At 39.7% G+C, this 21,109-nt stretch overlaps 1 protein-coding gene across 11 annotated transcripts in view; it reads right to left on the minus strand.

Annotated features, from left to right (window-relative positions):
* The window catches only part of LOC116046942 (teneurin-3), a 293,082-nt gene that overhangs the window by 57,701 nt on the left and 214,272 nt on the right, over nt 1-21,109 (minus strand). For all 11 annotated transcript variants that reach the window (XM_031295419.2, XM_031295418.2, XM_031295417.2 and 8 more), the window contains 5 exons: nt 18,193-18,324; nt 16,982-17,117; nt 13,992-14,135; nt 2,513-2,584; nt 599-776 (listed from right to left, as the gene is read on the minus strand). In XM_031295419.2, coding sequence (XP_031151279.1) covers nt 599-776; nt 2,513-2,584; nt 13,992-14,135; nt 16,982-17,117; nt 18,193-18,324 — 662 coding nt within the window. The remainder of the gene's footprint in view (nt 1-598; nt 777-2,512; nt 2,585-13,991; nt 14,136-16,981; nt 17,118-18,192; nt 18,325-21,109) is intronic.

Below are 21,109 nucleotides of genomic sequence, written 5' to 3' on the forward strand. Positions count from 1 at the left end.
CACAGAAGTCAACAGGAAAAAGATTTCAGTTGTCTATTAGACAAGGAGTTTTGAGAGATGAGCACTCAAGAGTGTGCCAGAAGCATGTTTCTAAATTAAGAGCACTAAACAAGTGATCTTTTATCTTTTAGCACTTTGGCTGAAGAGTAAGTACTTAAATGTAAATGACTGTAGTGGCAAAGTGTCCAATCTGGCTCTTCATCTATCCCTCTCTTCCTTTATGTTTTCAAGTTCTGTTCAAAGTCATCCAAGACCAATGATGTGGAGTTGAACAGTTGAGTGCAAGAAGGAAAGATGCCCAGAAAGGTTGAGGCAGATTTATTCAGATGCTAGGTTTTAATTACAAACCAAGGACTCTCAAGTCATTCAGTTCATTTTTACGAATATTTTACGTCATATTTTGTTTTACTCAAATCTACCATCATTCATGCATTTGCAATGGCCCTGAGAAACCTGGATGAAATGGTTTTGGCAAAGCTTTACTGTTAAATGGATCAAGAGTTCTCTGAGTGAGACCTTTATGTCTGTGACACTAGGGGATGTATTCTCTGGATTATATTCAGATCCCCAATCTGGCAACAGCAGATTCCCCTCTTACCTCAGCTCCATGACACTGGTAACATTCCCAGAAGGGAAGATCCTCCTGATGTAGTTGAAGTCTCCAACGAAGACGCTGCCATCTGCTCCGCAGGCCAGAGCCAGGGGCGCCAGCAGCTTGTTGCCCTCCGCCTGCCCATTACAGCTGGGACAGGAGATGCTGCGGCGACGTCCGTTTCCTGGGGTAGGATGTTGAATCAATTTGTAACGAATGAACATTTAATGCCTGCTCTTTCCACAAAACAGACTCAGCAGTTGGGAGCTTATTTCATATTAATTTGATCTAGATAGGCTGTTGAACTGTTGTGGATCAAGCATTTATTTAACAATGTCAAGTCAAAGAAGTTAGTGAGAACTTTCAAAGGACTTACGCCTAGGGTTGGGTATGGTTTGGGTTTTTTTGTGATACCGATGCTAAGTTACACTTTACTTTACTTTACTATACTAACTGTGCCGCTGCCTAAAGGGTGTCTGAACCGATACTTAAAAAAAGAAAAGCACAAAACGACAGTCCGCAACATTAAAGAGCAGCTTGTTTATTGCTAAGGCCATATGGTCAACATTAATAATTCATTTAAATGTAATAACAATAACTTATTTCACCAGTGAATTGTCGTTAAACGAAAAAAAAGAAGAACCACTAGATGACAGAAGGGTTCTTAAAAACAACATTGAATACACCATTAGCTTACGAGGTGCAATTGAAGGCACCAAGTCCCATCGGTGTTGTTTCTCCAACAACTCCGACAGTGGCCATGGTGTTGCTAGTATAAGATGAGATTTATTTTGTGACTATTTAGTTAACAGACCTTTTTAGGGTTACTGAAATAAGTCACATATTTCCATTAATTGTAGCTTTATAGTGTATTCTGTTCCTTAAGTTAACAAGGGAGCTATCTAACATGTTATACCGGAAGGGTAGGGATATGATGTTGAGATGATGAAACACGTTTTGTTGAGTCTTGAGTTGTCCTACGCTTGAAGAGTCATTAAAGTGGACCAAGTTACACAGTCGAAGCGGTCTCTGTGCTCTTACTCTACCCACGGCCCGAAAGTACTTATCGACGATGAGTTAATAGTTAACGCTAACAATAACTAGAGTTACACTAGTCTACTCTGAGTCTTTAGCTACAGACTGTTGTACGTCCACATGTCAGACCGTTTAGCTTTCAGCATTTTAACCATGTTTAAGCTAGTTACCAGCTAACGATAGGCAAACGTTACCTGCTGCCAAGTGTAATGCTAACTAGCGTCAAGTGCACAGTGTTTCTGTTGCCTGTAACGTTCTGTTTTGGAGCACCAGAGAGCAGTGCAAGCATTTAAGTGGCACCGAAATGAGGCAACAAAATATGTGTTCAGTCCGGTAGATCCCAGTCAGTAAGGAGGTTTTGGTAACAACCATAATTACGCACCCAACAAGTGAAGCTCAACACTGACAGGTAAAAAGATGTGGTTACTGACAAAATGTGTCAGACCAGACGTAGGATTAGTGCGGACAAGGACTGCAGGGTATAGGGGAATGGACATTCTGAATTGTTAGAACAATGGGAATAAGTTGCAGTTCCCCTGAAGGCAACTAGATACTGTCTATCTACAGGAAATGGATGTATGGCATTGGTATACAGAGTGAGATGCAGTCTTGGTGAGTGAGTAGGCTACATTAAGGAACTACACTGGATAAAGGGAGCTGCAAATGCCAGATGTTTTTTGTATTAGTAACCCAGAAAAACAAGTCATGTTTTATATCAAGATATGTTTGCAAGTTCTTAATATCCCATGAGATTCCTGTGGCTCTAACACTTAAACCATTGGAGCAAGTCGAGCAAAATCACTGATCATTATGTAATGACACCAGCAACAACGATCACACACATGCAGGCTCAATCAAGTCAATAAAATCTGAGTCTGTATTTACCCATGATGCTGCTGATGACAGGGGGCTGCTGGGAAATGAAAATGTTCTCACCATTGCCCTTGTACAGTATACCTGGTGGAGAGAAGACATAAAGATGAGAAAATGCAGGCAGAGTAATCCTACTCTGCATGTAACGTCTGCGTTGTGATTGAGAGCTGAGGTACATCAGAGGTGAGATTTTATTAACACATCTGTCATTCCAAAATGCACTGAAATATGGCACAGACATTATCCTTTTATTATACATCAGATCTGGCCATGTCATTGGGTTCTCAATGATGGGATACAATCTTCACTTGTTGCTCGGACAATATTGCATACTTGAAAGTGAGGGTGCTGTAATGAGGGTGGAAGATGTGCGTTCATATGTGCCTTTATCTAAAGCATTTCTACAGGGAGTTCAGGTTAATGGCTAAATTCTAAAAGTTTTACTTGACTCACTTATAACACTGTGTTGATATTTTCACTGCACAAATGAACTAAACATTATGTTTAAAACTTCTCCCCCACCGCACCCTCATCCCAAAGATTGGTGGAGAGTGTCAGATAAAACCAAAAACTTCAAATGGGGGAATTCACTTACCGGTGTTGATGAGGAGGAAAGTATGTGTCTGCCCCCTATGGTGTTGTATGAACCCTGGCACCAAAGAACCCCAGGCTGTCTGTGTGTGTGTGTGTGTGTGTGTGTGTGTGTGTGTGTGTGTGTGTGTGTGTGTGTGAGAGAGAGTGTGTGTGCTGCATATATACAGCATGCAGACATATCTGTGGTATGTTTATATTGAAACACATGACGTTTCTCTTTCACCATGGGGGTCCCAGAGGATCATACAGCATGTAAGATAAAAGGAATGCAGCTGCTGTTGCTCTGTGTGTGTGTGTTTCACTTTTGAGGAAATATACAACATTAGCTGTAGTTTAATGACCATAAAACTATTAAAGTATTTAGATGTAAATCAGCTGTCAGCTAAAAGTGGTACAATGGTACAGTATTTACTTAATTTATCTTCTGTTCATTTACTTCTGTACTCATTTGCATTAACTTAAACAATGTAACCTGAGACTATGCTGATTAGAAGTGGGAATCAAGAGAATCAAGTGCTTTGGCGACATCTTTTGGTGGCACCTGAAGTGACTATGACCAGGTGAATTATCCACTACAGAGATTTCGAGATTTTGTTAAACCAGGTGGGAACCTGTATATGGCTGGAGCGCGTTTGGTCAGTGGGCTAAATTGTGGCCAAATTGTTACAGGTATAGTCAACGGTTGTGTCTAAAATGTGAATTAGATAGAGATCTGATATTAAATCTGCAATGGTCCCAGTAATATGTCTTCTTAGAGTGTAATACTCATCTAAAGTGTTATTGTCATATTTCAGTTGCCAACACACAGTGGACAGGCAGTGGCTTGCGTTCCTTTTGTTAAACAGACCTGACCTAGGATGCATCCCATGCTAATTAGTGTATGAACATACCCACTAAGGGTGCACGATTCACAAAATCTCACAATTCGATTCAATATCGATTTTTAGGCTCAAGATTCGATTCAAAATCGATTTTCAAACCAAAAACGATTCTCAATAAAAAAAACGATTCACAGTATGTAAATGTAGTTACTTTTCCCATGTGATTGCAGTAGACATACAATTAATTATTTATTTTTTTATTAAAAAAATATGAATCGATTTTTGGAATTCTATGAATCAATTTTGATTCGGTAGAGCTTGAATCGCGATACGAATGTGAATCGATTTTTTTGCACACCCCTAATACCCACAGCCTGAAATGTTGGTCTTCCTGCTTCAGCTTCCAGATCATGGTCAGGAAGTACAGGGGGTACGTTTTTTTTTACTCCACTTGGGTCTTGAGGTGCTGCAGCATTTATCCAGAGACAAACTGAAACCTACACTGTCCATTTACCTGAAAACTTTACTGCTAATTTCTTCTCTGCTCTGATTTCCAACACCCGTCTGCTCTGAGCGCATCCACCGTCACTCTCTCTCTCTTGCTCGACCACGCACTCGCTACTCACACACACTGAGCTATCCCTCTTATAACATATGCATCAAACTGTGTCAACACATAGGATTGCGCAGCCACAACAACTGTGTTAATGTGGATCAGATCACAGAGCAAAGACCTTACCAGCTAAAACACTGTGGCGCCATATTCATTTAGAAAGAGCAACTATCTGCAGAATGGAAAAAGTAGAGTCTCTGCACACTGGACACCATCTTTTAAAACATGTATCCGACTGAAAAAGACATATACGCACACAGACACACACACAGACACACACACACACACACACACACACACACACACACACACACACACACACACACACACACACTACCGGTCAAAAGTTTGGGGTCACTTAGAAATTTCCATTCCAGACAGAATACCATCTGAGATCAGTTGCATTGTTTTTTTAACTAGGGCAGCAGTTTTCAGAATACAATGTTTTCTCAGTTAGCCTTTTAAAATGATATCAGATTAGTAAACAGAATGTGTCTTTGGAACATTGGATGAATGGTTGCTGATAATGGGCAATGTAGATATTATAATCTGAAAACTGCTGCCCTGATTAAAAAAACAATGCAACTGATCTCAGCTGGTATTCTGTCTGTAATTAAGTGGAATGGAAATTTCTAAGTTACCCCAAACTTTTGACCGGTAGTGTGTATATATATATATATATATATATATATATATATATATATATATATATATACTGTATATGAATTAAAATGACAGCGGGTACAGCAGGGTACAGTAACACATTTCACCTGTAACTGCTGTTTTGCCAAAGTTTCCATGTCAGCAGGGTGAAACAGTACTATCGGATTTTGGTAGCCTTTTTCAAGCTGCTGCCTTGTCTTGTCTAATCTTTACACTGTTACTAGCTGCTGTTTTATATGGCTATGAAGATAGATACATTATAACACGTAGCACTTTTCCTGTTTTATGTAGTACTACTGCACATTGCTACACTTAATTCATTAATAATGCAGATAATAAAGAGGAGAGACAATATGAGGTGAGAGGAGGAGGAAGGGGACTTGTGAGGAGGTTAATGTGAATGAGTGGTGAAAAGAGAAAAAGAGAGGGATGCACTCGTTCTTCAAAGTGCACACATCAAAGAGGAACTTCCTGTGGTGAGCTGAATTATTAAAACTCTGCTGCCATCTTGGAAACCAGCCCACATTACGCTTCATCCATCCATCCATCCATCCATCCATCCATACATCCATCCATACATCTATCGACCAACTCTACAATTTATAAGTTCTTCAAACCCAGCATGACATATTGCTATTGGCCCTAAAATCCCATATCAGTTGGTTTCCTTCCCATTTCTATATCCCTCTCCTTCTCCTTCCCTCTATCCTCCTCTCTTTCTCTCCCTCTTTCATCTCACCCTCCATTAGTAGGTGTTGATTGATCAACCGAGGCCAAGCCAGCAGGCTTCCCCCCATGCTGTGCAGTGGTCTACACAGGCAACCAACTATTTGCCTGACGGGAAAAAAAGGATGTGTGCGTAGTGATACAGATACAGATACAGATAGAGAGAGAGAGAGAGAGAGAGAGAGAGTGAGCAAAGCTCTGTAGAAAGAGAGAGGAGCAGTGGATTCTCCTGCTGTGTTAAAAGATAGATGAATGTGTGTGTGTGTGTGTGTGTGTGTGTGTGTGTGTGTGTGTGTGAGTGTGTAAGTAAATGAGTACACTTGACCTTGATCTCAAGATCTCAAAACTCTTTTTTAATTCTTAACACATCCACGAAGGGATCCTTGGCACACTCTCAAATCTCAAAGACCAAGCGCCAAGAAGGTTAGACTGATTTGGTTCATATCTTCGAGAACAAAAATGCTAAGTATTTTAACGCCACTGTAAATATGTGTAACTATCACATGCTTGGAAAAAGAATTTGGAACATGTTTCCAGCACATGGTTCTGCTTGTGAAAGAAGAGAAGATGAAAAATAAGGAAAAAATGCACCAAAATGGTGTAATTACCGATTGGTTAGCCTGCCTATAAGATTTACGAGAGTAGGCGGCGGCAGCAGTGACAAAAAGCCGTGGCCAAATTGGACAGTTTCCAGCTGTTTCCAGCAGCCTTCAGGCTGATAAGGAAGTCACAGAAATACTCACAACCTGTTAGGTCCGATTCTGATTTATTTAACTGTTATCAGACCCATATATCAGCCTGTGCACATTCTCCAGTTCTCCAGTTTTTATTCTGACAGAGTAGCTGTCAAAATGCTCTACATGTGATCTGTTGCTGATGTTAATAAACAACAGACTGTAGATGATCAGTAATCTGAACAGATTTAGTCTCTCTGACTTCTAAACGTCACTATCAGCCACACAACATGTCTTCTGTCCAGAATAGGCCTTTAAATCAGACAAATAGCAGTTAAAATCCCTCCAATTCAAAATCAATAAAAACGTCATCATGTTGAGTCGATTCTGAACCAATCAGCTGAGAGCCAGGCGTTTCCCAGCATGCCCCTGGTTCCGCCTGGGTCTTGCAGTCGGTGGGAAGCAGCCTGCCTCTCAAACCTGCGGCCGCCTCAATCTCGTAAGGTTATCGTTGCCAACGTGTGCATGACGTCAGAGCAAGTCGGGATCAAGTCGGACACACATCTAATCGGCAAGCATTGGGCGGCGATCGCCGGTGATCGATTCTGCTCAGGCCTGGCTCATCTCGAACGAGCCTACTGACTGCTGATTCAACAAGGTGAATCGGCTGAGCAGCTGCTGATGAGTGCAGACTAGAGCCAGCTGTGCTGCAAAGCCTTCAGGTGTGGCCAGCCAAACATGGCCCGAAAGTGTATTGAATGAGAATTTGTGTATTTGTGTTAACTGTACAATTTTTACATAACCAATCACAAATGTTGTTTATTGAACAGTGGTTTCTTAACACTAGAACCGCCATAGCCCACACTATTTAACGTTGGGATTAAAAAAAATTATTCCGTAATTTTTTTAATTGCTATGTTTCCCTCCTGCCTTGACTTTTGCTAAATACCTATTCTGCACATTCATATATGGTCATAATGATGCAATAACAGGGTTTTGGTGTTGTTTTTCACAAAAACAAGCCCCCTTCAGTTGCCAGGAGCAGCGCCGAATAACGGTGGTACTCTCCTCCGCAGCAGAACGGACACATTTGCGTGATGGCCGTACAGCGCATTGGGACAATGGATGGAACAGAAATGAAAGCGAAACTAACAAACATGGCCCGAAAGTGCCCAGAACAGCTAACGGTTGACTTGGTGTTTTAGGGCTCTAACATACACAAACACACTCATGCACATACACACCGAATAAACATTGTCATCCTCATTGGCTAATTTCATCAAGAAAAAATTGTTTTCTCAATTCCCAAACCGAGGAGTTAGGACCTCCACATGGGGTTACTAAAGCAGGAAATAAATTCATAATGCTTACGTACATTTATTTTTTAGACATTTCCCTAATCTCTACTTCAAATGAAATAGTTGAATAAGAGAAAACAGATCACAACTGGTGAGACATGCTGCTTGTGACAAGAGGTCACAAGTTGATGTTGCTTTGTATTAAGGATTCATGAACAAAAAAGGAGGGAAATGCTGCATATTAAGACATTAGTAGATTCCCTTTTTTTGCAGGAAACTAAACTAACTAAACTTCACTCTCCAACAGATATAATCTTCTGACACTGTGGCGGTCTGAACTAGGAGAAGAAGACTGGCTCTTGTGAAGCCAAGGCTGACCTTTAGTAATTATAATAACTAAATATAATATTTATATATTGACATATATATTGACATATTGACATACTGACAGGTTATAATAACCTGTCAGCATGGGTGAGAGAAATGCATAGAAACTTTATTAGAGGGAGCAGGTGTGATATTGAGTCAATTACCGGCTTCCAGGTTACTTTGAAAAAAAAGTGACTGTTTCTGCGTATACTTCTCAGTAGATGTAAGGCAAGTGTAGATACATTGCTGATGTGATAGGTTGTATTTTCTTTTATATTGGATATTATTTTACCTGCAATTATTCATACTCTTTTTTTAACTTCTTTTTAGTTTTGTTTGTAGGTTTATTATAAAATAACTCAACTAAAAGCACTTAAATTTAGGATTTGTATCATGACAATGGTTAGAAAAAAGCCCACAAAAACGTGGTTAAAGTCCAGTTATTTTGATTTGATGTCCTGGAAACTAGCAACACGTTCTCATGTTCTCTGGGGCAAAGCAGAAAGCAGTAGAGCACCCTGACTGTAGCTGAGCTGCTTAGTGTCTGAATAATAGAGTGCAGCGCTTTAGTGGGCAGTTTCACACTCCCCAAGTCTCTCTCTGTCTCACACACACACACACACGCATGCACACGCACACGCACACACACACACACACACACACAAACACAAGGAAGCAGACCCTCTGCCCCTGAAACCCCTCCACACAAACACACTCACTCTCTTTCATCCAGCCTTATCTGAGTTGTTCAGCAGTGCTCACTACACAGTGCTCACAGATCACACAACACCAGGTGTGTGCGTGTGTGTGTGTGTGTGTGTGTGTGGTGTGGAAATGCTTCCAAATCCAGTGTGTCTCTTTTCCTACATTTTTCTCTTTCCTCTATTCATGTATTTTTTAAGGACAAAACATACAATAAATGTTTGTGTAACAGTGTTTCCTCTATGTTGATTTGGAAATGGCGGCCCGCCACACCAAAATATCTGCCGCCACGGTATCAGAAATAGGGCAGACGCACAATGTAGTTGTGGTTGACTTTTAAAATGATTGTTCGGACAGACCTGCCCCCACTACTAAAAAAAAAATCCTAAAGGAAACACTGGTGTAAGCCAAATCATTAGTTTATGTTGTTCAATAAGAATCAGCACTCCCAATGATTTGACAGCTATGCCAGCAAGAACAAAGATCAAACTGAAAATCCAAATTTGTGAAGTGCCATAAATTACAAACTCATAGGCTTCCTCATTCCAACAGTAAGGGGCTTTATAAGAGGTTCTGCTGCTGACTGAAAAGAATCGGAACAATGTTCTGACTCATCACTCCTCCCCTATAGGGCTACGTAACATCCTCCATGGGACGTTGATTGGTGTTTACAAGCTGAAAATGATAGATTTGATTTAACATTTGCAGAAATAATGGCTTAGCAGCATACAGTACTAGTGTATAGTCTAAGCAGAGATTGATTTAACATTGACTTCTATTTTTCATAGGGAAGATGGACAGGAAGGAGTGTTTGCATGTCCAATGCCATGTACCATACTTATCACATCCAGAAAAATGAGGGGTCCCAAAGAGTCTTTGGTTACTATATATATATATATATATATATATATATATATATATATATATAAAACCAAAAAATGTGAAGGAACGAATGATTCAGTAAACAAATGCAAATCGATAAAAAGAGAATAGGATGCCTCGCTGTCATATTTATCTAAAGATAACAACTGACATTTGTGTATGAGACATTCAGTAAATAGGACAGTAGCTGGTCTTTGAAAACATGACAACACAGAACAGGAAACAATGAAATCCCTGCCAGACGTCAACGCTCACTGTACAGGCATGATATCTCCACATACATAACACATCGTCCGATCCACATCATTAGCAGAGCTACAAGACAAACTACAAAGACAACACGAGTGTTTGATGGTCTCCCTCTCTCTCTCTCTCTTTCAAACGAACTATGAGGACAAGATTATTCTATGTCCATATGGTATGTTTTAATCCCAAAAGGATAAACACATTGTGCATTGCAGCACTGTCCCTTCAAGACACAAAATCACACCCACAGAGACCAGTATGAATATAGACCAAAAAAACAACACAAATCACACCTGCATTTTAAACACACACACACACACACACACACACACACACACACACTGAATCGGGTGACAAGGTGTTGAAAACCCAAGAGGACTGCAGGGAGAGAGGGATGAATAGCAATGTGATGGATGGGGTGACATATAGAGGACAGCGAGGAGGAGGAGGAGGAGGAGGAGTTTATAAAGTCAAAGTGCCTGTAAAGCTGCAAAATGCATTTTCTAAATATGTATCTACTCTTATATGAACCAGTTGTTGAAAGGTGGACTATCTGAATGGAAGTGAATCTCTCTTCAGATAGAAGCGACAGCACTGGAGTTACAGTAATGCATCCTTTACTAACCAGTAGATTATACCACGACATTACTGTAAGAACGTGTATTTATACACAGGGGTTACTGCCAAAGCACATTTTACCAAACATTATACCTCTGCCTCTCACAAGCTTGGAGGAAATGAATATTAGTGTATTGAATGAGAATTTGTGTATTTGTGTTAACTGTACAATTTTTACATAACCAATCACAAATGTTGTTTATTGAACAGTGGTTTCTTAACACTAGAACCGCCATAGCCCACACTATTTAACGTTGGGATTAAAAAAATTATTCCGTAATTTTTTTAATTGCTAAGTTTCCCTCCTGCCTTGACTTTTGCTAAATACCTATTCTGCACATTCATATATGGTCATAATGATGCAATAACAGGGTTTTGGTGTTGTTTTTCACAAAAACAAGCCCCCTTCAGTTGCCAGGAGCAGCGCCGAATAACGGTGGTACTCTCCTATAATGAATAATGTCAATCAATTATTGTAATGCTATAATGTATGTTATTTTAACATCTTGAATTTTCATTTTCACAATAAAAACTAATGAGAAGCATAGTTACTATATTTACTTTGGGTAACACTTTTTAATAACCATCACTAATACATTTTATAATAATTATTTTTTTTTTTACAATTTAATTTATACTCTTTTATTGATCCCCGATGGGGAAATTACAATGTTATACTCTGTTTGTTAGAACACACTTCCATTATTTTACTTTCTTTTTACTGGCTTCCATAGAGGGATATGACAAAAGAAGTCAGGTAACCAATTTTCTACAAAAAGTAATGGGCATGCTATTTTACGACAAAATTGACACCTCACTTTTCTTTGACCTAGACATTGAACAAAATAAAAGTTTTTTTAATAGGTGTAAGTTTGCGTTTTTGATTCCAGTTTATTTTTTTATTTTGTTTTTAGGGTATTCTTACAGTTAAATTAAATTAAATTCTGGAAATAGCCAATTTTTCACAAAGTGCAGTGTTATCAGCACTGAGTGGACCAAGAGTGTACATGTACTTTATTTATAGACCAAGTTTGCAGCCGTTATTGATCACGAACAGAAATACACAAAACTCTAACTGTATGTGTAGTGCTAGGAACTTCATTTGAAGAACGACTTCATGTTTTAACAATGAAAACAGTTTTAACAAAGTGGAGCTGTCACTAAACACAAATATCCAAGTCCATCAGCAGTACTAATGTCAAAATAAATAAATAACTGTTGTCTGTCCACCGAGAGGTTTTTATTAAAGACTGACATGTAAGAACTGACCTGAGAGCAGCTTTATAAAGGCACTGAATGGCATCTGGTTGCTGAGCTTCGATGTTACAATGAGCCTTTGTGGAAGTGTTTAACCCTTGGATTGTCCTCGGGTCAGATTTGACCCTTTTTCAACGTTTTTTTATATCATAAATATCGGTTTCTTTCAACCAAATTGCCCAAAAACAACATTGATGTGCGTTGTATTTCGCAGGTAAAATTCAATGATTACTTCCATTGAATTTTGACCTCTGGGTGTTTTATTCAAATATAAGCATTTGAATATTTTTTTTTAAATGGTTTCAAAACAGCATCCTGACTAAACTTTGACATAACCCAGTCTGTGATTCACTTGACATCCTTTGATCTACCCTTTGAACTATTAGTCTAAAGATTTCATAGTTTCTAATTTCGTAGTCATATACATAATGTTTACTGACCAGGGATAAAATAAAAAATTTAGAAAAGCATTGAAAAAAGTGACAAAAACATTTACAAAAACAATCAAAAGCATCGAAGAAAGCTACAAAAATGTCGGGGAAAGAAAGCGCAAAAAACTGTTTTCAAAAAAAACATTTTCAATTTAGACCCGGAAGGACAACAAGTTTATTATCGACGCGAATGAAAACAGAAGGGTTAAAGATCTTGGCTACTAACAGTGTGGCAACTTATTGTCACTTACTAATATGTGCATAAATTATGAAAACAAAGGTTTCCCTTTTGTTCAGTTTTTTATTTTTATTTTTTTACATTATAGTCTTATTTAAGTTTTTAAGTTCATTTGATATGCAACTTTTTATTTTTATTTTCTGGCCATCACTTTAAGATAAGGGATATGCATTTAGTTTTTGTGCTTGTTCTTGTTAACAATAATTACACCAAAATAAAACACATCTTCAAATCACAGCCCTGACAGAGACAGTGGTGGTGGGATGCTGTGCTGACAGTTCCAATTTTTTTTAGAAAGAAAAGTAGTCAAACTAATTAGTGAAAAGAGTTTCTAGTTTTTGTGGCAAAGGCAAAGTAAGTCATTACTTAAGATCAAGTGGTACATCAAGGGTTACATTCCAGCATGTTGGAGAAGTGTCAAGAATCCAGAAAGCCTGTTTTCCCACTCAAACAGTTAATCTGATGTACCTTCAAGCAGGAATGTATAATATTTAGTCAACATATATCAACCCTTAGGTTTCATTGCATTATCTTAATATAATAATAATAATAATAATAATAATAGTAATAGTCTGTTAAGGAAATGAATACAATAATAAAGGCAGATAAGATGATGATACACACACAAGAACAAGCAAAGCAAGCAAAGAGAGGAGAGATGACAGGAAGGAGAAACGGATAAAGGTCTGACTGTAGGAGATGAGAAAGCCAAATTGTGCCTGAGTGTGTGTAAGAGGGAAAAGGGAGAGAGAGAGAGAGAGAGAGAGAGAGAGAGAGAGAGAGATGAAAGGCTGGCAGAAATACCACTGGGCAGCTGGAACAAATCCAACGCCAACGAGGAACTCTCTCACACACGCGCGCGCACACACACACACACACACACACACACACACACACACACACACACACACACACACACACACACACACACACACACACACACACACACTCCTAAATTCTTTTCATCCGCTCCGTCGACCAAAGCCTGCATGACAAAAATCGCTTTGACAAGAGATAAAGATACTTTTAAACTGCTATTAAGTTTGTCCTATTCTTCGACAGATAATTAGCCAGTTAATGATGTGACGAGAGAGAGAGAGAGAGAGAGAGAGAGAGAGAGAGAGAGAGAGAGGGGCTATGTTTTGTATTTTTTGCTTGTTCGCTTACAAGTAGAACACCTTAGCTGTCACATATAAACTTGGAATTAAAATATTACTGTAGTGTAGGGAAATTAAGAAATGTTTTATGCAGTATTATGTTTCATCTTCTTGCAGTCTGCACATTATGTGTGTGAACATGGAGATGTAGCTGCAGTATGATAGTGCGCGTTATGGTTCTTTGTCATGTGATGGCACCTACCGTTTTGTACATCCAGGATGTGATGTTTATCCAGCGTCCATCCTCCCATGTTGGAAGCATCCAGCTCGTAGCCTTGCAGAGTGGCCGTTCTCTTCTCCCACAGGATGAGGTCCAGGCAGGACTCGTATTCAAACCCCACCGACACTATTACAGACACACACAGGCAAGGCCAGTTAGTCAACTATTTCCTTTGACTGTGCTCGTGTTCAAACAAAACCAAATGGGAAAGTTGCTGTGATTCAGGCCAGAGCAAACAATAGAGTTAATCTCTGTGTGAGGTACAACACTGTAACATCAAGGGTGGAACACTTGTCAAATCAACGCATGCACACAACACACATTGTGTGTGCTCTGCCAAGCGCATTTTCTGCTATAACCATTGTCTGAATTGGCAGCCACAAGAGCTGTGTGTGTAGTCAATTTAGAAGAAACAAACATCTTCAGGGGGAAGAGAGAAGGAAAGGGCGGTAAAAGACGGGAGGGATGGATGTTTGTAAATCTGCCACACAGAATGTAGCTTATGCTACAACTATATTTTGCAGTAATACAGAGGTGATAGTACAAACATGTACAACATTTTAGTTGTGTAAGAATGTCATGATAGGTGAATTGGTTACTAAATATTAACTGGGTAATTATGTGGCATTACATATAGAATTAGCAAATATCACATTAGCAAGTAATGAGTTGATGGGTTGATGAGTTGAAAGGCTGGTGCGTTCCGCTCTGAAATAAGTTAATTGATGCAACGCATGAAGTTCACTGATGTGACGCGAATGCGTATAAAGTCAATGGTAAGACGCAGGTGAGCGCCAATAGAGGGAACTGAGCAGTTGCCCCCTGATGAGTTCAACTTTAACATTTGTGTCCCAGCTCTGATGTTAACAGTTGCCAGACATGGACCCCAAAAATGATTGTGGTTACGCTACCTTAATAGAGCTTATAAGCACCAATTTCAGAAGTGTTACAAAACAAAGCAGTAAATCGTCTTTATGTTCAACCCATGAAGCCGGGCTACCATAAGTAATAACTCACAGAGGAGTATGTCTGCTGGACTTGTCCCTCATAAAGGTGGCAGAGAGGGGTTAGCATACCCATTATGTCCAAGCCATTTCCCTGTCACAGCCTTTCTGCAGAACCTAGTTGAACTTAGCTGTAGCTGTGTGCAGCTTTGTGCACAGTATCAGTTGTCAAACTTTGATGGTGAGTGCAGACCAGTCATTTTGTGTTGAATTGGTGCAATTTATTATTGTATACAGTTCATTTTCTCTCCATCTGTGTCATATGATTCCCAAAGTGTCTTATTACCTCCACCTCTGGGTTACAGAAAGGGTTACAGGTAGAGTGATCCGGTAACATAATGGTTCAGACATATTCTCCTGATTTCACTGTAAAATTGAAGCCAGAAATATCTCAATTCATGAAAGTCATATTGTCTACAATTAGTCATCTGTCTACAGGAATAGGAACAGAACCAAGAAAAAAATGTATTAGTAAATAACTAAATGGATCCAGAAATGCAAAGTTCAATGCCAACAGCTGTTTTAACAACATTACCTGCAGCTAGGAAAGACGCCAACCTCCAGTATAACAGTGTGATATTGTTGCTTTTTACATGTATGCACAGTGTTGAAATTAATCATGGCATCGATGCATCGCAATGTGGACTTGGACGATTCTGCATCGATGCAGTGACAGACCATAATCGATTATTGTCTGCTGATGGTGCTTGTTGATTTTCCGCTTTTTTGGTTTTACCTTTTGTCTGCTGTCTGCTGTGTTCAGACTCCACTACATTCAGGACGTGTCTTTTTTAAGAGCAGATACAATAAAAAGGTGATTTCATATATATTTGACTGCTTGAATTTGTTGATGAAAACCACGTGTAGGATGTTTGTATATTAATAATGAGAAGGGGATGCATCGTGATATTGAATCGATTCAAATCGTTGACTGGATAATCGTAATTGAATCGAATCGTGAGACCAGTGAAGAGTCACACCCCTAATGAGGCGACTACGATGCAAGAAGCATTGATATTCCACTGCAAAAAGTTAGCATAATTTCTATAATATATAGCATGATATCTAAAATTGTCTTTACACATAAAATGTAGGGCTTCCCATGACGATAATTTCGATAATTTATTTCTGTTGATAGGCCTACTTTCTCCTTAAAAACATACTATTGCGTGTGCAGGGTCCGAAATTAACAATCGCCAGTCACCAAATGGGGGGGCGGGCCGACACACACACACACAGATAGAAAAATATATACAGTATATCTTCAAAGCTTCTTGTCATGGCTGTTGGTCGTGCTGCCAGCCTTATTTCCCATCCTGATATACGGTATTGCCTCCACTGCTCAAGCGCTTCATTGCATCTTGCAGCCTTAACTTCTGACAACACAAACATCAGATGCTTCAAATGAACGCAGACACATGGCAAGTTTATCAGAGGATTAATGATTCACACTGGTAGCTGTGCAGTCCAACAACAGCCTTCCTCAGTACTGCTGTCACTGAGCAGATGCAACTTGATTATGAAGGGGGGGCAGATTATCCTAGGAGGTCCAGGGATTCAAACCAGTGACCTTCTGGTCACAACACCACTCAACCTCCAGGCTTCTTTCATATTAAAAAAACAGCACAAAGCGAGTTAATTGTAAAATCATTAGGGAAACCAGCGTTTTTATTGCATTTCCATTGTGCGTTGTAAAAGCAAAGCTGGTATACTCGTCTACAAAGCTCTTTTCACATGAACGTGCTGCAGATCACACATTACAGCAATTTAGCTTGGTTTCTCATCACCTTTAGGATTAAAATGTTTACTCTCGACATAGAAGGCATTACATGGTCAGGCCCCTCTGTGTTTACATCATTTTTTATGCCCCCGAGAAATGAGAGGAGCCTCAGGTTCTCAGAGCAGGAACCTCTGGCAGGGTCACATTTTTAAAAGGTTTATGTTATTTTCTATTAGCAGCAAACTCACCAACTGCCTCAGATAGTCCATAGACGGGTTGGCCATAGGCGTCTGTCTTGTCCCAGATAAAGGTGTAGGATAGATTTGGTTGGGCAGGGAACCATTTCTGGAAAAGTCGACCCACCACCGCCACCATCAGGTGAACCTGGAGAAACAGCACCAGACACAAAGGTCACGTAATGGTAGTTCAGGTTAGGGTTTCACTAGTCTCGCATTGCCAGACCTTCCTCCACAGCGCTGCAGAGGAAGGTCTGGATAGTCCACACAGCATTCCTGGATGGGAGAAAAACGTGCTCTGGTTTATTGACATTTCTTTAAACCAATCACAATCGTCTTGGGCGGTGCTAAGCGCCACGGTGCCTCTGCAAAATAGCCTCGGGAAGGAACTTATTTTGGTGGAACGTGTACATTCAAAAGTAGTTTTAGTGGTGCAACAGAAAACTCAGATTGGACAGATAGTCTAGCTAGCTGTCTGGCTTTACCCTGCAGAGATCTGAGGAGCAGTTAACCATAGTACTCAGAAATCCACCGGAGGTTAGAACGCCAACACAAAGAAAGCGGAAGGTAATGTCCAGAGAGAGTGACATCCAGCAAAATTTCCGGCAGCACTTTAGTAATCCCGGAAGTGGAGCATCGTGGATATAGACTAGGGTTTCATTGATAGAGGCAGTGATGCTGATTAGTTGATGCTGTCAATGGTCAGCTTTCTGAATTGGTGTGCTGTATCATATCATAGTGTTTTTGAGGAACTATTATATATATATATATATATATATATATATATATATATATATATATATATATATATATATATATATATATAATGCTAAGCATAAGTGAATACACCCATGCTAAAGTTGACTAAAAAGAGGAATAAAAAATATAATCTTTTGGAAATTGATCTTAATGCCTTAATTAAAAAAAGGAGGAAAAATCCAACCTTTAAGGACACCAGTGTTCTTTGTGAATGAATAATGTATCCTAAATAAATAAATGTTCTTCCTTAAAATACAGGGGACATAAGTCAGTACACCCCTATGTTAAATCCCCATAGAGACAGGCAGATTTTTATTTTTAAAGGCCAGTTATTTCATGGATCCAGGATACTATGCATCTCTTAGTCAACTTTAGCATGGGTGTATTCACTTATGCTTAGCACTGGTATATATATATATATATATATATATATATATATATATATATCATGTAACATATCTCACCTTCATCAGGTTGAAAGGTATGGATGACTGTGTCATGGTGACTTTGAGGACCGGTTTATATCCCGCAGCTCTGGAGCTCAGGTAGATCAGGTTTAGATCGCTGCCTGGTATTGAGGTTTCTTCTTGTAAAACCTGCAGAGGGATAAAATAACACAGAAAGCACATCAGCACCTAACACTATTTCCCTGCCTCAAGTGGTATCTGAAGCATGGTATTTGAAGGGAATGGACTGCTAATTGGCACACAGCTTTACTTGGCCGCTGGCAGTGTTTACAGTGAGAATGCTCAGAAGAGATGAAACCATCTGGGGCCATGACAGGTGTGCATATTTAAGACCATGGCTACTGTCCCTCTTAATACAGTGACATGCATGTGCTAGAGATGGGTGATATATTTATAAATAAAATGTTTAAGAATTGATGTATTGGCTTTAAAAAACTATTTGTCTAATCAGAACCATAAAGAGCCCCCCAATATCCCCTTTTATATTTACTTCTCAAGCAGTACTCAGAATTTATCCAAAAAGGTGCCAGTACCCTAATTGACCCTTCGCTAAGCCACGCCCGAAAAACAGGCCAATCGTGGCTTAGCAACCGTAACTAGGCGCGGGAGGTCTGTCAAGCTTTCGAGCGAGAGAAACACCGTACGCCGAAGCGTTGTGCAAATCCGATACCCGCTATCCTAAAAGTTTGGACAGGGTGTTGGAATTGAATCCCTTCCTGAAACCTAAATCCCAAGGGGAGAAAGGCCGGGCGTGGATCAAGCAGTGTGGGAGGCCCCATTCACAACTAGCTAAATGTCGACAGTATTAACAAAAACACATACTACGTTTGCTCCAAGGCAAGAACATGCTAATGTTAGCTAGCTAACTAACTCAGCACAGCATTGCTTGGAAATAATGACGGTCCTTTGCTCGTAATGCATATATATGAACGTCAAATAAAGGACAATTCCGGCGCAAAACGAACCTAGGGGTTAAATAACAGATGTGTATCCACTCGATCGCTCTCTGGGACATGTTTTCATGCTAATCGAATGTGTTTGGAGCTTGAAAGAAGCTAGCGCAGACTGCTGATTAGCTTACAACGCTAGTATTCGGTGCACAGGGAAAGTAAAAACAAATCGCTATTTATACCACTAAAAAGGCTCAAAATATCACCACACTTCAACGGTAACATAATGAGGGTCCCTAAATGTTTTCGTGGATATATCCCTCGAATGCATAGTGCAGTCCCTTTTGTCTTGCTCTCTCAGATATTTCACCTGTTCGCCAAAAATTACTAATTATCTCCTTGGGATTGTCTGACACTGGTGCGTACATACAGGGGGCATAAGTAGACACCCTTATGTTAAATTCCCATAGAGGCAGGCAGATTTTTATTTTTAAAGGCCAGTTATTTCATGGATCCAGGATACTATGCATCCTGATAAAGTGCCCTTGGCCTTTGGAATTAAAATAGCCCCACATCATCACATACCCTTCACCATCTCTAGAGATTGGCATGGTTTTATTTCAGTTAGCCTAATAGCTGGTTTGATTTGCACTGAGAGATGATCATATGGAAAGTACCCCAAGTCAGCGTATGAGGCGGCTCACGTTATTGCATGACCTATAGGCTTTAGCTTCAATTTTGATGAAATTATTCTCTAATTGGTTGCATATTATGTCGTGGATATATCCCTCGAATGCATACTGCAGTCCCTTTTGTCCAGTGTCAGACAGTCCCAAGGAGATAATTAGTAATTTTTGGTGAACAGGTGAAACCAAAAATTACTAATTATCTCCTTGGGATTGTCTGACACTGGTGCGTAAATACAGGGGGCATAAGTAGACACCCCTATGTTAAATTCCCATAGAGGCCTGTGCGTAGGTACTGTAATAGACGTGCCAGGCACGAAAGCTTGTCAGGCGTAGCAACAGTAACTAAAGAGGGTGGGGCTTAGTGAAGGGTCAATTCAGCAGTTGCTTGACACGATCAGCGCATGTGTCTTGGGTATTCATATATAGCCGGTTTTGGTATAAATATCAGCCTATTAATAATACTGTCAGCCTGTGAACTGTGATGGGTGTCTAACTAGACAGTTTGAGTAATCATTTTAATGTTCACCTTCTTCTTTTCCAAATTGGCTAACCTGTGGGTATGTTTACAACATTGCTGATCACCTATGCTTGTGTTTTGTGCCCTGCCACACTTCTTTTTTAGCGATGTCTCTGTACTCCAAAAGCTCAGCAGTTAATCCCTTGAGTGCATTATTGTGCATCATTATTACCCATAGAAATGGTGGCTTTAACTACTGTGCAGTCCTGTAATGCCAAGGAAGTTCTATGATATAACTGAACACAAAATTGCAGTGACAATTGGTGGCACCATTGCATCAGAGTAACAAAGTCCTGTGTTTAAGTGCTTGTCCTGTATTTTTATTTCTAATTTTAATTTCCCCCCTGATGCTCTGCCCTTCTCTCCTACCACCATCCCAGTGCCATGCACATCTGGGATTACATTTCACTGGAAATGTGCCTTGTACGATTTCATGTGACAAATAAAACTGATTCTTTGAAGGTGTGCTTATTTCACTGATGGTATAAATTGCAACACTTGGTTTAAAAAGTTCGATCATTTTAGATATCTTATATGTACAAAAGAGTCAGAGGTTGAGAACATAAGTAAGAACTTTGATGAAGAGGTGGACTCCAAAAAAAAAAGGAGATTGGCAAATTTAAGAAAAAAAACATAGCTCCTCAGGGAATAATACATCTAGACTGTTCCTGTGTTATATTTTTTCAACTGCACTATTGCCTTTTCATTAGCTGAGCATTTAGTGTTCATTACAGATCCATTACATCCCCTTTAAGACTGCCCTTTTCCCTGCCCTCCTCGCTAATGGACTCAGCTCCACCAAAAGCTAAGTAGCAGCT

This window comes from Sander lucioperca, chromosome 4 (genome assembly GCF_008315115.2).
Source record: "Sander lucioperca isolate FBNREF2018 chromosome 4, SLUC_FBN_1.2, whole genome shotgun sequence".
NCBI classification, from domain to species: domain Eukaryota; kingdom Metazoa; phylum Chordata; class Actinopteri; order Perciformes; family Percidae; genus Sander; species Sander lucioperca.